General features: G+C 46.1%; 5 protein-coding genes across 5 annotated transcripts; 2 read left to right on the top strand and 3 right to left on the bottom strand.

The window, feature by feature from the left end:
• Window positions 1-97: 97 nt before the first annotated feature.
• Window positions 98-2,500, bottom strand: BP5553_10631 (uncharacterized protein; the record flags this gene model as incomplete). The annotated part of the gene is made up of 1 exon (XM_032019254.1): window positions 98-2,500. One exon carries the CDS (start codon window positions 2,498-2,500, stop codon window positions 98-100), a length of 2,403 nt encoding a protein of 800 aa, XP_031864694.1.
• Window positions 2,501-5,419: 2,919 nt separating this feature from the next.
• On the bottom strand, window positions 5,420-6,250 carry BP5553_10632 (uncharacterized protein; the record flags this gene model as incomplete). Its single annotated transcript, XM_032019255.1, has 2 exons — window positions 5,420-6,037; window positions 6,131-6,250. 2 exons carry the CDS (start codon window positions 6,248-6,250, stop codon window positions 5,420-5,422), a joined length of 738 nt encoding a protein of 245 aa, XP_031864695.1.
• A 629-nt stretch (window positions 6,251-6,879) lies between these two features.
• BP5553_10633 (uncharacterized protein) lies at window positions 6,880-7,739 on the bottom strand (the record flags this gene model as incomplete). The annotated part of the gene is made up of 4 exons (XM_032019256.1): window positions 6,880-7,074; window positions 7,127-7,312; window positions 7,369-7,526; window positions 7,649-7,739. 4 exons carry the CDS (start codon window positions 7,737-7,739, stop codon window positions 6,880-6,882), a joined length of 630 nt encoding a protein of 209 aa, XP_031864696.1.
• Window positions 7,740-9,269: 1,530 nt separating this feature from the next.
• BP5553_10634 (Uncharacterized protein) lies at window positions 9,270-10,533 on the top strand (the record flags this gene model as incomplete). The annotated part of the gene is made up of 5 exons (XM_032019257.1): window positions 9,270-9,304; window positions 9,372-9,475; window positions 9,531-9,748; window positions 9,803-10,058; window positions 10,118-10,533. The coding sequence occupies 5 exons, from the start codon at window positions 9,270-9,272 to the stop codon at window positions 10,531-10,533; spliced, it is 1,029 nt and encodes a 342-aa protein (XP_031864697.1).
• A 1,078-nt stretch (window positions 10,534-11,611) lies between these two features.
• Window positions 11,612-12,498, top strand: BP5553_10635 (uncharacterized protein; the record flags this gene model as incomplete). Its single annotated transcript, XM_032019258.1, has 3 exons — window positions 11,612-11,864; window positions 11,929-12,089; window positions 12,139-12,498. 3 exons carry the CDS (start codon window positions 11,612-11,614, stop codon window positions 12,496-12,498), a joined length of 774 nt encoding a protein of 257 aa, XP_031864698.1.
• Window positions 12,499-12,664: the final 166 nt, after the last annotated feature.

Below are 12,664 nucleotides of genomic sequence, written 5' to 3' on the forward strand. Positions count from 1 at the left end.
ATATAACGCCGGATACACGAATGAATAAAATGAATCCTTACCTCAATGCCCCTATCCCTAAGCGAACCCCCTTCCCACCATCACCCCCCTACCCCCCTCAAAAAACCGTCTTAACAGCCCTCTTCCCCGGCGCCCCCGTCACTGTAACCGTCTTGTTCAGATCCCCATCACAGTCCGTCCCCACCTGTACGCCGTTCGGGCTGAGCTCCCAATTACTACACAGGACAGGACCCGCCGGAGTCGAACTTGGGGCCAGCACTGCTGTGGTTGCCGCCGGCGGAGGCTGCGAGCTCGTCGTTGCAGCCAGTGACGTGGCTGGCGATGTTGGTGATGCTGATGGCGATGCTGAACCTGATGCTGGTGCTGGTCCGACTTGTGAAGTCACACCCGTCACTCCACTGACAGGCGTGCTGATATCGAAAAAACTTGCGGGCTCGGCTGTGCCATCGCCCTGGGCCGAGAGGATCTGGGGGAGGTTGACGGGACACGCGCCCTGCCGCTTGCTTTTCGACTTCGATGACCCCGCCGCGTTGGGGTTTGCGGAGGGACCGGGCCAGTTCCATGCGATGATGGACTGGATGGCATCTTGGATGTGGATGCGGATGGCGCGAAGGACTTCGCACGCGTTGTTGTCGTTCGAGACGTGTTGGGGCACGTATTCGAATGTGAGGAGACCAAGCCATGGATTGAATACCATCTCGGCCTCGACCTCGACAGGCTGATATGTGGCGACGTTGATTTTTTGGTTCATGTTCGCGAGCGTGAAGCCGGGGACCTGGTTGACCAAGACGGTCTTGATCTGGTTGACCTGGTCGCTATAAATGGGGTCTGTGGGTTGCGAACCTGGCGGCACCGTATCTCTGCGGAAGCTGGGCGTGAAGATGATGGCACCTGAGAAGACGGGGACTTCGACGATCTCTCCCTCTTCCTCCCCGGGTGACGGTCCAGAAAAGAGCGAGGGGACCACGTCGCTGAGCCCTTCGAACCTCCCCGGTTCGCCCGAGCGGATGAAGTTAAGCACTTGGCCATTGAAGTCGGCGGCTTGCATCTGCTCTTGCTCCCAGAAGTGTGCAATCCATACCCCCCGCTCAGAATAGACCAACACACTGGTACAGCCCCAGGAGGGACCGCTTCCCGTGGTGATGGCATTTTGCCGCAGGTCTGCATAGTTGAACTTCGTCGACGAGGCGCCTCCTTCTTGCTGATCCTCCCCCACAGCGAAAATTAAATTCCCTGGCCCTTGGCTCCCCACAAGCATCTGGGCGTTTGTATACCACTGTTCTTTACCCGAAAGGCCATCGGCTTTATCTGAATATAACGAGTTTGGGTCTGTGAAATCGAGTTGTCTGATCGATGTCGGATCTTCTGCATCCACATCCACGACCCGCTTAATAATTTTATCAACTCTTGTGATTCTTCTATGACTTCTCTTGGATGCTGGGTTCGGCAAATTCGCCAGACTTGGGATCTGATCGCCCGGAGCGTTCGTGGTTATAGCTGGTGCTATATTCGGGGCGGAAGTTCCACACACAGCGCCAGCACACGAACCAGCCTTGCAAATAAAGGCCGAGGCCGAGGCAGTTGTTAAATATGTTGAGGTGGTCGTGCCTGTTGTGGATGTACATCCACCGCCGCCAACCTGCCTTCGACACAATCCAGGACTGCCGCAAGAGGTGGTGGGAGCTAAACTACCGGAGATTGAGCTGACCGTACATGTCTGGGTACAAGCAACCTCGGTGAAAATGCATGCCTCTGTAGATGATGCGGATGCTGACGCGGATGCTGTGCTCTCTTGTTGCGCCGACTGAGTTGAGGGATTATTATCGCCATCATTGTTATTGTTGTTGTTGTCCCCCCCTGGGTTGTTGTTATTCGACCCTCCTGGAGGGTTCCCGTTGTCATCAATGCTGACACCCGTAGGCAGAGCTCCAGTTTGTCCGATGAAACCGATACCGCCAGGACCCACAACAATTGGACCTTGTACTGTGGTTGTGCCTCCACTGGCATCCGTTTGAACGATACCGGTTGTGACTGTCTCGGTTGTAGTGAGGGTTGCGAGATCCGGGAAAACTGTCTGTGAAAATGTCTCACCGGATCCGGAGGCCCCTGATGGGATGGTGATGAAGGATGGTAATGGTGCTGCTGAGACCGGTCCTTGAGAGGAGCCTATACTCGATATCTCTACTGGTGATGGAGAAACGCTGGTGCTTGATACGCCTGCTAGTGATGGAGAAACGCTTATAGGCTGTACACCTCCAGTAACGCCTGCACCAGTAATTCCGGCAGCCCCAGTCGCAGCCCCAGGCACACCGGGGCAGCCGGCGGTTGGAAGGACGCCCGAAGTCTCCGTAAACAGTGCGCCCTCGGCACTAACAACACATAGTGGAATGGCGCCCAATGACCCGCCCTCCTGTCGAGCCGTGAGATGAATCTTATTAGAAACTGAACTCCCGATGAGAGAAAAGAGAAGAATCTCCCTGAAATACAAGGAGGAAACCATGATGAAAGAGGTGCGTAGGAAAAGACCCCAGAAGGAAATGTGAAGGAAGGAAATGGATGTTGGACTAATGCTATAATTGAAGGGAAGACTTCCTCTCTCTATATATAGTCTCTATTACGTCCGGCTTTCATTGCTTCCGGCTTCGAATACCTCTAATTGCTGTTACTATCTCGAGACAGCCCACTCGCCCCTTCCTCCGACCTTCCGGGCCCCCCAAGTTGTTAAAAAAAGCTGTCTCCATCAACGTGAGATACCAACACAATGGAAGGATGAAACATCGCAAAGGGCTTGTACCACCACACAGAAATAACATCTCAACGAAAGCAGGGGAAGTTATTGGACCCGGGCCCGCAGAACCAACACTTCGCCCCTTAGATAAAATAGGACAGCTGCGCGGAGAGAGTGCACACACCATGTCGCGTTTAACTCATAAAAATAGTTTCTCACATGTACGACTTAAAATAAGCGAGCTGCTAAGCCCTGTTGGTCAATTTGGCCAATTGGTTAAACGGATGCCCCGTATGTCAATTTCCCATACAAATTTTTATAATTTGTCAGCGAATTTTCCGCGTCAAATCACCTATTTATCTACTCTCGGGATTTTAATATTAAACGCCCTTAAAAGATATTAAAGGTATTTGATGTAATTGACGAATGTGCAAAATTGACCAACAGGGCTTAGCAGAGCGCTTAAAACCAACAGTATTAGCCCTCATTCCTCTTATGACGAATCTAAATTATTGCCTTGACTACGAACGATAGGATCGGAAACGTCGTACAAGTATATTTACGGCGCGGATGTGTCCTACTACACAAGTATATCAGTGTATCAGGGAATTGAAAGTGCTGGATTAGGAGGACTCTATACACAGATGACGAACGGGGTCGCCTATAGCAGCTTTGGTACTCATATTATATAAATTACTATCTAAGAATTAATAAATATTAGTAGATATTAGCGTTATAACTTTGCTTATTATATAAGAGAGATATAAACTTCCGCCTAAGGATAAATCCGGGTACCAAACAAGCTCCAGGCGAGCTTTAATTAGTATTATTATTGCTTAATTTCATCGTGGATCCTAAACCTGATCGCTTTTACATACTCAGATCTTTATAATTATAATTCATTCCAATTATTTTCTACATCTCCGCTATATACACTTTCTCTCTGCCCTAGTCAGCGGTAATAATACCCTTAACACTTCTCTCCTAAGGGGCAGCTATAGTTGAAGAGATAGCGTCCGAGCAACGTATTGTATAACAGTTGCTAGAAGTTTAGCCAGAAGTCGTTTTTCTTCACCAGGCCACAATACGCAAAATATCAGAGCTCGGACCAAAGATGGGGCAATTTGGGTGATCAGAAACGTTGTGATATCCAGAAGAAAGTACAATGTCGGCTTTGTCGATTGGTCTGCAGTAGCCTAGCTATCAACTCCACTAGATGCATGCCTAGTGGCGATGACTCTATCATCTACTACCGCATTCAATTTGGAACATACCAGGTCGAGCACTCATCAACGCAGTTGATGACTGTGAATGATAAGATCAACGATGAGATGGAGGTGCTAAGACACGGATATCTAGAATCTGTACCAGATAAATCGGCTACATGTGTCTACTGATCCAGCAGTTCTGTATAATTCTGGCTCTAAATTTGCCCGATTTGTAGATGCTGGCCAGCGGATAATGCCTCGTATGGCGGGTGCGGTACATATTTCTTCTTGAAAATGATGAAACGAATCTCGAGGATCGCTTCTTGCAAGGCCGACGAGTGGGGGACCAATTTGACTTCGATTTGTGCAGGTCCTGGCTCAATATCTGCAACAAAGCCTATGGAGAAAGCTGCGCGCCAATGCCACTACACGAATTTCCCCGAGGACTGTCGAGAGTAATTGACGTTGAGAAGAGGATGATCGTTTCTGCTCCGCCTATATGTTCTTATGCAGCGTTAAGATACAGATCTAAGGACGGAGAGGAACAGCTTGAATCTAAAAAAGCTACTTGGAACGCTTGATCTCTCCTGGCGGTCTCGGAGATGAGTGGGATGTTATACCCCATACTATCGACAATTCCATGGCAGTGGGCAGTGAATTATCAGTTCACTATTTGTGGGTGGACGCTTTGTGTATTCAATAGGACGACTCTGAAGACACACTCGACTAGATGTATATTATGGATGTTATCTACAGCGGCGCTGCTTTCACAATTGTCGCTGCAACTAGTTCTGATTCTTGGGTAGGGGGGCCGAAACAATACAAGATTTACATAATACAAGGATGTAATCGGAAGCCTGACGTTGTCTACTGCTCAGACAACTCTGCGTTCCAGTTTACTAAATTATCGTAGAACAGTCGAGCTTGGAAATTCCAGGAAGCTATATTATCTAAACGCCTTCTCATTTTCCCTAAGTGCGCGGAACCTTATTCCAATATAATATTGCACTATAGTAGGAAGATACCTGTCAAGAAATACTACCGCAAATTGCGGCTGTTTTCCACAGGATTAGAACTCTATATCTCAGATAATAGGGTTTAATATTTCTCTTATTTTCTAAGTCTCTTATCTATTCTCTCTACTTATCAAAGATAATATAATCGAATAGTTTATAATAAATAAAATACGTATTTTAGAGATAGAGACTTAGACTCGGCGAAGTTTATAAGATATGACTGAAAAAATTAAACTATAATTAATATTACGAGTTCATATTAAATCCTTGACGTGCAGGTTGCAAATACACTTTATAATTTATAAATAGTAGTTGTGTACTATCGGCGACATTAAGCCTGTCGCTGACAACTATATATACAAAATCTAGACTTTAGTACTCCTGCTTCGCATGATTGATTATGCAGAGCTTATATTACCTCCTTTCGTTCTTAATACTGGCAATAAACTGCCGCCACCGTTGCATCCTCATGTGAAGTAAACCAACAAATCATCACTGAAAATCTTCTGCGCAGCCCAAGTGTCAGCGCCATCCTTAACACACTGCATGACTTTCACAGCCCTGAGAAGCACCACCCAAATGAAATAGTGTTCCACCTCCGAATGCCTCACCTGATATAAGCTGTCCGAGATCTCCTCCGCTAGCTTACGAATCCGCACATCTCCCTTTTCTCTCTCTTTGTCCAGATGCCGCAACTGCAAGATCTCATAACGAAATCTTATGTATACGTCGTGGATGATAGCTGGCGCGTACTGAATTATATTTAAGACTCCATTTGAAATACTGTCCGTCTTTGCGGCCTGAGAAAACCAGTGGTCTAGCGATGCGAGTTCGGTGGTGCGGTCTTGGTTGAGAATTTGTGCAGCGGCCTTGTTCCTCCCTCCGTAGTGATCTCGGACAGATTCTAGCAGTAGTATCGGGGGTAGTCTCTCTGTTTGCTCGTTAAAGACCTTGAAGTCAATGAACATGTGCGGTTCAGGTTCCGATGTCCCTCCGCGCGCATTTAGTGCATATGGCGGCCAAGTATGTCCTCCATTTCGAAGCTTCGTCCATAGATCAGCAAGAATAATCTCCTCGTGGATGTTCTTCACGTATCATATCTGATGAGCGACTTCAACGGAGGGTGTCAAAGTGGGTGCGGTGCGCTTGAGACTAAGTTCTAGGCCACACAGTATCACATCAATCATAGCCGGCAACGACTCTAGCTCGTACCGATAGTAGTATATTGCCCACGGGGTATCCCAGTATCCAAGTTCAGTATCGATCTGAGAGGCCCAGAAAAATGGTAAATCTGGCATTGTTGGCCGCTCCCTACCAACATAACTGGATGCCCTGGGGCCAAGATAGCTTCGGTCATCATCAAACCCGTATATACTGGATCGTTCTGATATAGACCGAGAGTAGCAGGTTTGTGGGTTACTTGCGAGGGGTATACTCGTTCCATTTGAACGTTCTGGTTCGGGCCGGTACCTACGGATTTTAATGTGTGTCCCTGTTCTACTAGAGCTTTCGTCCTCGCGATCACTTCCTAATTCAACTTGGGAGTTCCATGGCCTATCAGCAATGAGCAATCGCGTTGTATCGCTTGGTTTGGTTTCCGTGGGTTTCCGTGGGTCGCGGTGAAATCGGATTGAGACTGTCCTTGGATTGCCTACGCGACATTTTCCCTATTTCAATCCCAGCCTCTGGACTACTTGAATTCTCGGCTGTATTTTGAGAGGCAGTTTGACTAGGCACGGCATAGTCTTCATTTTTGGCGGCTTTTCCCGTCTGCATCTTGAATAGTTCGGATTTTCACTTTCCCTTTTCTTGGATATTCGTGCCGGTTGTCGAATCCGGAGGCTTTTGCGCGTCTGACTTGGAGCCAGATGCTATGACTGGATCAGTATATAGATTTATTACTTCTGTTGCGACATAGTCTCCTTGTTTAATATACGTAGAATGTCAGTTGCGTAACAAGCAGGTAAGAATTTCCAACCTTGACGACAACTTTCAGGTGACCTCGGCGAACGACTTTAATAAGCTTTTCCCAACTCTTAGGGGCAACCTTTCTTCCTTCAGGGCCAATAACTATGATAGAACTTTGGGCGATTGCAGCTTCATCGAGTGCTTTTATCATATCCTGTATTCATTTTAGTGATTGCTAACGGACAATTCTCGATCGAACACTCTACATCCCAGGTAGTGCAATCATCAATAGACACCTCATGCTTCATGCCCCTGATATCCTCGAAAACCAAACGAACAGGACCTTTTGTGTCATTTGCTTCCTTAATGTATCGAATCCCTCTTCGCTCAACCGTCCTCCAATTCTCGACCAAACGTTTGTGATAGTCTCTTTGCTCAAAGGTGTATTGTCTCTGAGCTACTGTGGCAACACCTTGTACTCTGGCTAGCCACGAGCGGCTCAGCTCACCACTTCGGAGTATTTTATAGAAGGATCTGGGGGCTCGAGAAATGCTGAGAAGCATATCAGTAGTCCTAGTAGAGGTTGTTCAGAGCTGGTGATGAAGCCTGCAGGGCCAGTCACTTCGAGAATTCTGGCACCATTGTCGACATTCATAATGTCTATTCCTGGGTAATAATTAGCATTTATCTAATTCTATACCTTTCGCGCCAGATCGGTCAGGATGGGGGATAGAGCCGAGCACTTCCAGGCATGGGTGGTAGGTGAAGAACGAAAGCATGTATATTACCGGTCATCAAGCCGAGGACAACAATATCTCGCAGACTGACTTGCATGGCAACAACTGCGAGGTCCGCTGGCCAGCGATCGGCATCGCTCATGATGAGCCCGAACCGTATAGTATTCGGATATATATGGCTCACTTGTCTTGTGAATGAGACCCAGGATGCCTCTGAACACTCCTTTTAGATTTAGCTCCTCGTCTTAAACGCTAGACACCTCTCTTCCAAATGAATTCCCCAAAGCAACGACACGCTCGGCAGGGAAGAGCCTCGAAGGTCCTGGTATTTCCCAGTGGTCGGTCGGGATGAAGATATTTGGCATTTTAAAAACAACGCGAAACCGAAATTGACCCCAAGTCAACATACGTGCCATGACGACTTGGCATTGGGCCCCAGACCGATTTATCGCACTTGCGCATGCTTTGGGCGGTTGCGACATACTGCTGAACGGCCTGGGCCAGCGTTACGAGAAGCGCGAGGGTAGGGACGATAAATGCTACCCAGGGAGCGATCTGGCTGGAATCCACTGCTTATAGTTAAGGAAGGACAGAAAGTAATATACAAAAATAACCAAAAGGTAAAACACTGAAGAAAACGGAAGCGCGATTGGAAAAGATAAATACAGTATCGCAAGGCTGTGTTCCTCGTCGCTTACCTAGGCTATTCTATTGCGGGACACCGACTTTAGGGGTTAAAATCTAGGAGCTGAAAACTATTTTGAGAGCTGTCGCCGGCTACGCTTAAGAATATTAATTCAAAAAATTAATAACTTTAAGATTTTTTAAATAATTAAAAGTAGTCTTTAATATTAAAAGCTTTTAACTTAAAAGAGTATCCTCGTTAAGTCTAGCCATCTTCGATATACTTAGATTATTAAGTATATTCAACCGAAGGTGAAACTACGTCACGCGCGGTATGCTCTAGAATTACAACGGCATTTACTACTCACAGATGATTTTACCTATTCTGCGATATATATATTTTAATTGACGTCCAAAGACGAAAGAACGAGAAATAAAAATACTTCTATACTTCCTAAATCTCTACAAGAGCATACTACGAAATTTTTGGCGGAGCATTTGCGGCCAATTATATCGCCTACCTAGCTACCTTCTAATGTGCACGACCCCGCGCGTGTGGTACTCGAGTACGTGCTTCCAAGAAGCACGGGAATTTCCCGTTCTCCCGCAGTATATAATCTCATCGACCCCGCTCTCACCCCACTTCCTTCTCAACAGTTCATCAAATTTTTCAAGCAGATCTCCCCTCGCATTCAATATCAGAATCACCGTTCGCACGAAGCAGTATGTTCAAGCGCGATGATAGGCGTGTTCTGTTCGCAATGCATCAATTTCAGATCGAGGTAACGTAAATTAAAAAGCTGTACGGGTGTTTCCGATTCTTCCGCTACCCATTCAACCACCTTTTCTTCTTCCTAATTCCAAACAATGGAAGAGAGATATAAGAAAAGGGGAGATGGGAAGCCGTCGAGTCTGGATCTGAGATTATACCGTTAGAACTTGATCTGGATAATGCCAGCGTCTAAGAATTCATGCTTCCCCGACCCGACCCCTTGTGTGCATTCTAATCCCATATAGCTTCCCGCAAGAGTAACATTGTCAAGCCAAGATGTCGACTGACAAGATTACCTTTCTCATGAACTGGTAGGGCTAACAATAGATTGGGCTCTTCGAGTTGCACAGGACAATTATCGCTGATTTATTGTTTCAGGCACGCCACGCCTTACCATGCGCCTGTCTATCTTGCACAGAAGATGGGTTTCTTCGCCGACGAGGGTATCAAGGTCGCTCTTCTCGAACCGAATGACCCGAGTGGTTCGTGCCTGTCTTGGAATGCTTCCTGCTACAGCTGCTGACGAGACTATCCCAGATGTCACCGAAATCATCGGGTCTGGCAAAGTTGACATGGGCTTCAAGGCTATGATCCACACACTCGCTGCCAAAGCCCGCGGCTTTCCTGTCACTTCTATTGGCTCACTCCTCGATGAGCCCTTCACCGGCGTCGTATATTTGAAGGACAGTGGAATTACAACTGATTTCCGAAGCTTGCAGGGCAAGAAGATTGGCTATGTTGGAGAGTTCGGCAAGGTATGGCAATACGTGTTTCGGATTTTGGACGAAGCTTATTTGTATTTTTTTCAGATTCAGATTGATGAGCTCACCAAGCACTACGGCATGAAACCCACCGATTACGAGGCTATCCGTTGCGGCATGAATGTTTCACAGGCTATCATCGAGGGAAGCATTCACGCGGGCATTGGCTTGGAGAATGTTCAGATGGTGGAGTTGGAGGAATGGCTGGCAAGCTCTGGCCGCCCTCGCTCTGACGTCCAAATGTTGAGAATCGACGAACTTGCGGAGCTTGGATGCTGCTGTTTCTGCTCGATCCTCTATATTGGTTGGACCCACCCTCGATTTTCGAAATTAATGCACGAGCTAATCTCAGTTCGTTAACAGTCAACGACAACTTCATGGTCGAGAACCCCGAGAAGCTACAAAAGTTTATGCGGGCCGTGAAGCGTGCCACAGATTATGTTCTTGCATCTCCAACCGAGGCGTACAAGACGTACATCGACATGAAGCCTGAGATGGCATCGTCCGTCAACACTAAGATCTTTGAGCGATCCTATGCCTACTTTTCCAAGGACTTGAAGAATGTTCAACGCGATTGGGAGAAGGTGACTCGTTACGGCAAACGCCTCGAGGTCCTTAACGAGGACTTCAAGCCGAACTACACCAATGAGTTCCTAGGATGGACGCTCGAAGGTGACTCGGCTGATCCTACTGGGGATCAAAAGAGAATGGTAGTCCTGCAGAAAGATGTTGCTGAGAAAGGAGGCTTTCAGAGATTGGACGTGAAGATTGCCACTTGAGCAAGTGTCATTACTTCAAGGGACTGGAGATGCCCCAGCTGGTTTGACTTCTGGTACTGGCTATAAACACACACTCATTTACATTTTATACAACAAGATCTTTAATATTCACGTTGGAATAACTATTCAATGTCTTCGACGATAGTCTCTGTTCTTGTGAAACTTGAGTAAAGATTCGTTTATAATACTAAATTAATAATAACAACAATTCTATAAAATAATCTCAAAATAGAACAAATAATTTAAGATTAACGATTTAAAATTTTGAACGAAAGAAATAAAGTTAATAGAAATATATAAACTAAATAGTATTTATATAATTAGTTATCCGAGTTTTAATAATTATATATATATATATATATATATATATAATTATAATTAAAATATATATCTATTCTTCTTTTATTGAAAAAGAAGTTTAATATAAAAAGTAAAGTAATTCTAGAATATACACGTTTAATATTCTTTAATATACTTATTTTGAGGCGATCCCGACGCGGGCCGGTAGCAGGCACAGGCTACCCCGCACGGCGTTGGCTAGCAACTAGTGCAGCGCGCCACGTCAGCTACCAAAGCCCCGCGAGTTAAGCGCGGATCGTATGCTGATTGATTCCTCTTTAGATCAAGAATGTCGTGAGAGCAGCACATGTCTTGGCAGCACAGGAAAGAGCCTCTCGTGCGCCATTCTTATCTGCAGACGGTCATCGAGGCAGGGAAGTAATTTGAAACTGACTTTCGGGGAGCGGGCCACCTCGAAAATATGCGATCTTATTTCTAGTGGGATCGCAGGATTTGTTCGGGAGATAGCTAAATAAGTTTCTTTCCACGCTTGCCTGATAAGCTGCATGCGCTATAAAATTAGGGAATACGAGCTTACAGCCTACTAATTTCCAGCGACGGGTGGTTGCAAGAGAACGGGTCCTCGAGTAAGCGAATCTAAGGCGGAATCCTGCTGTGCGATAACTGTTTGTCGTGACATCGTAGCTTCTAGAGACCAAGGCTCCAACTTACTTCTACTTCAATTTTCATCTGCAGCAAGAAATCTGACTAGTCGTTCAAGTTACACCTCCTTGACAATATGTCTAAGCCAACAGTCGTCCTCATTCCCGGTGCTTGGCACTCGCCATCCCATTACTCGTCTCTGCTCAAGCTCATAGAGACAGCAGGCTACCCAACCCGCTCTCTCCGCCTTCCATCAGTTGCTTCATCCACACCTCACGAGATTACTGCCACGACGGATGTCGACTTCGTTCGCAATAAATTGCTCTTGCCGCTCATTGAAGAGGGCAGGGACATCGTCCTCATCAATCACTCGTACGGCGGCCTTGTTGGTAAGCATCAGGACATCCTGATATGGCCCACGCGAGGATTATTCGGTGCTAACTAAACTTGTAGGTGGATCTGCGGCCAAAGGTCTAAGCAAAATCGAGCAACAGAATGAAGGCAGGACTGGTGGGATCGTGGGGCTCATCTTCATAGCAGCTTTCTTGGGAGTTGAGGGCGCTGATTTGCAGACAATGGTTGGTGGAAAGCTGGATCCCAGAATTATCATCGATGTATGTCGTTAAAACTCTTCCTATCTACAAGATACTGACAACGTAATAGGAAGTATCGGGGCAGACGACAGCATCAATCCCCATCGACATGTTCTATAGTGACGTTCCCTCTTCCGAACAGGCCATTGCTGCCGCTGCGGTTCAGCAGCACGCCTACAGCGCGTTAACTACACCGTTTCCTGCCTCTGGATGGGGTGATTCCGCCTTCGATGGCAGGAGGGCGTATATCAAAGCTGCGAATGATAATATTATCCCACCATTTGTGCAGACCATGATGGTCGACAAAAGTGGAGTAAAGTGGGAGCTTCAGGAGACACAGACAGGACACAGTCCATTTCTATCCCAGCCGGCTATTTTGAAGAACATAGTCGTAGAGTTGATCGAAGCTTTCGAAAAGAAGCTCATATAATAGATTTAATCTCTAATTTTTAATAACAAGTTAAAAAATTAAGAATCTTAGAAAATATAAATCTAATATAATATAATTTATAATTCTATTTAATTAATTAAAAGTATTAGTTATTATATAAATAAATAACTTATTATAATAATTAAAGTAATAATAATATAAATAT

Source organism: Venustampulla echinocandica (assembly GCF_003357145.1).
Source record: "Venustampulla echinocandica strain BP 5553 chromosome Unknown scaffold_16, whole genome shotgun sequence".
In the NCBI taxonomy this organism is placed as follows: domain Eukaryota; kingdom Fungi; phylum Ascomycota; class Leotiomycetes; order Helotiales; family Pleuroascaceae; genus Venustampulla; species Venustampulla echinocandica.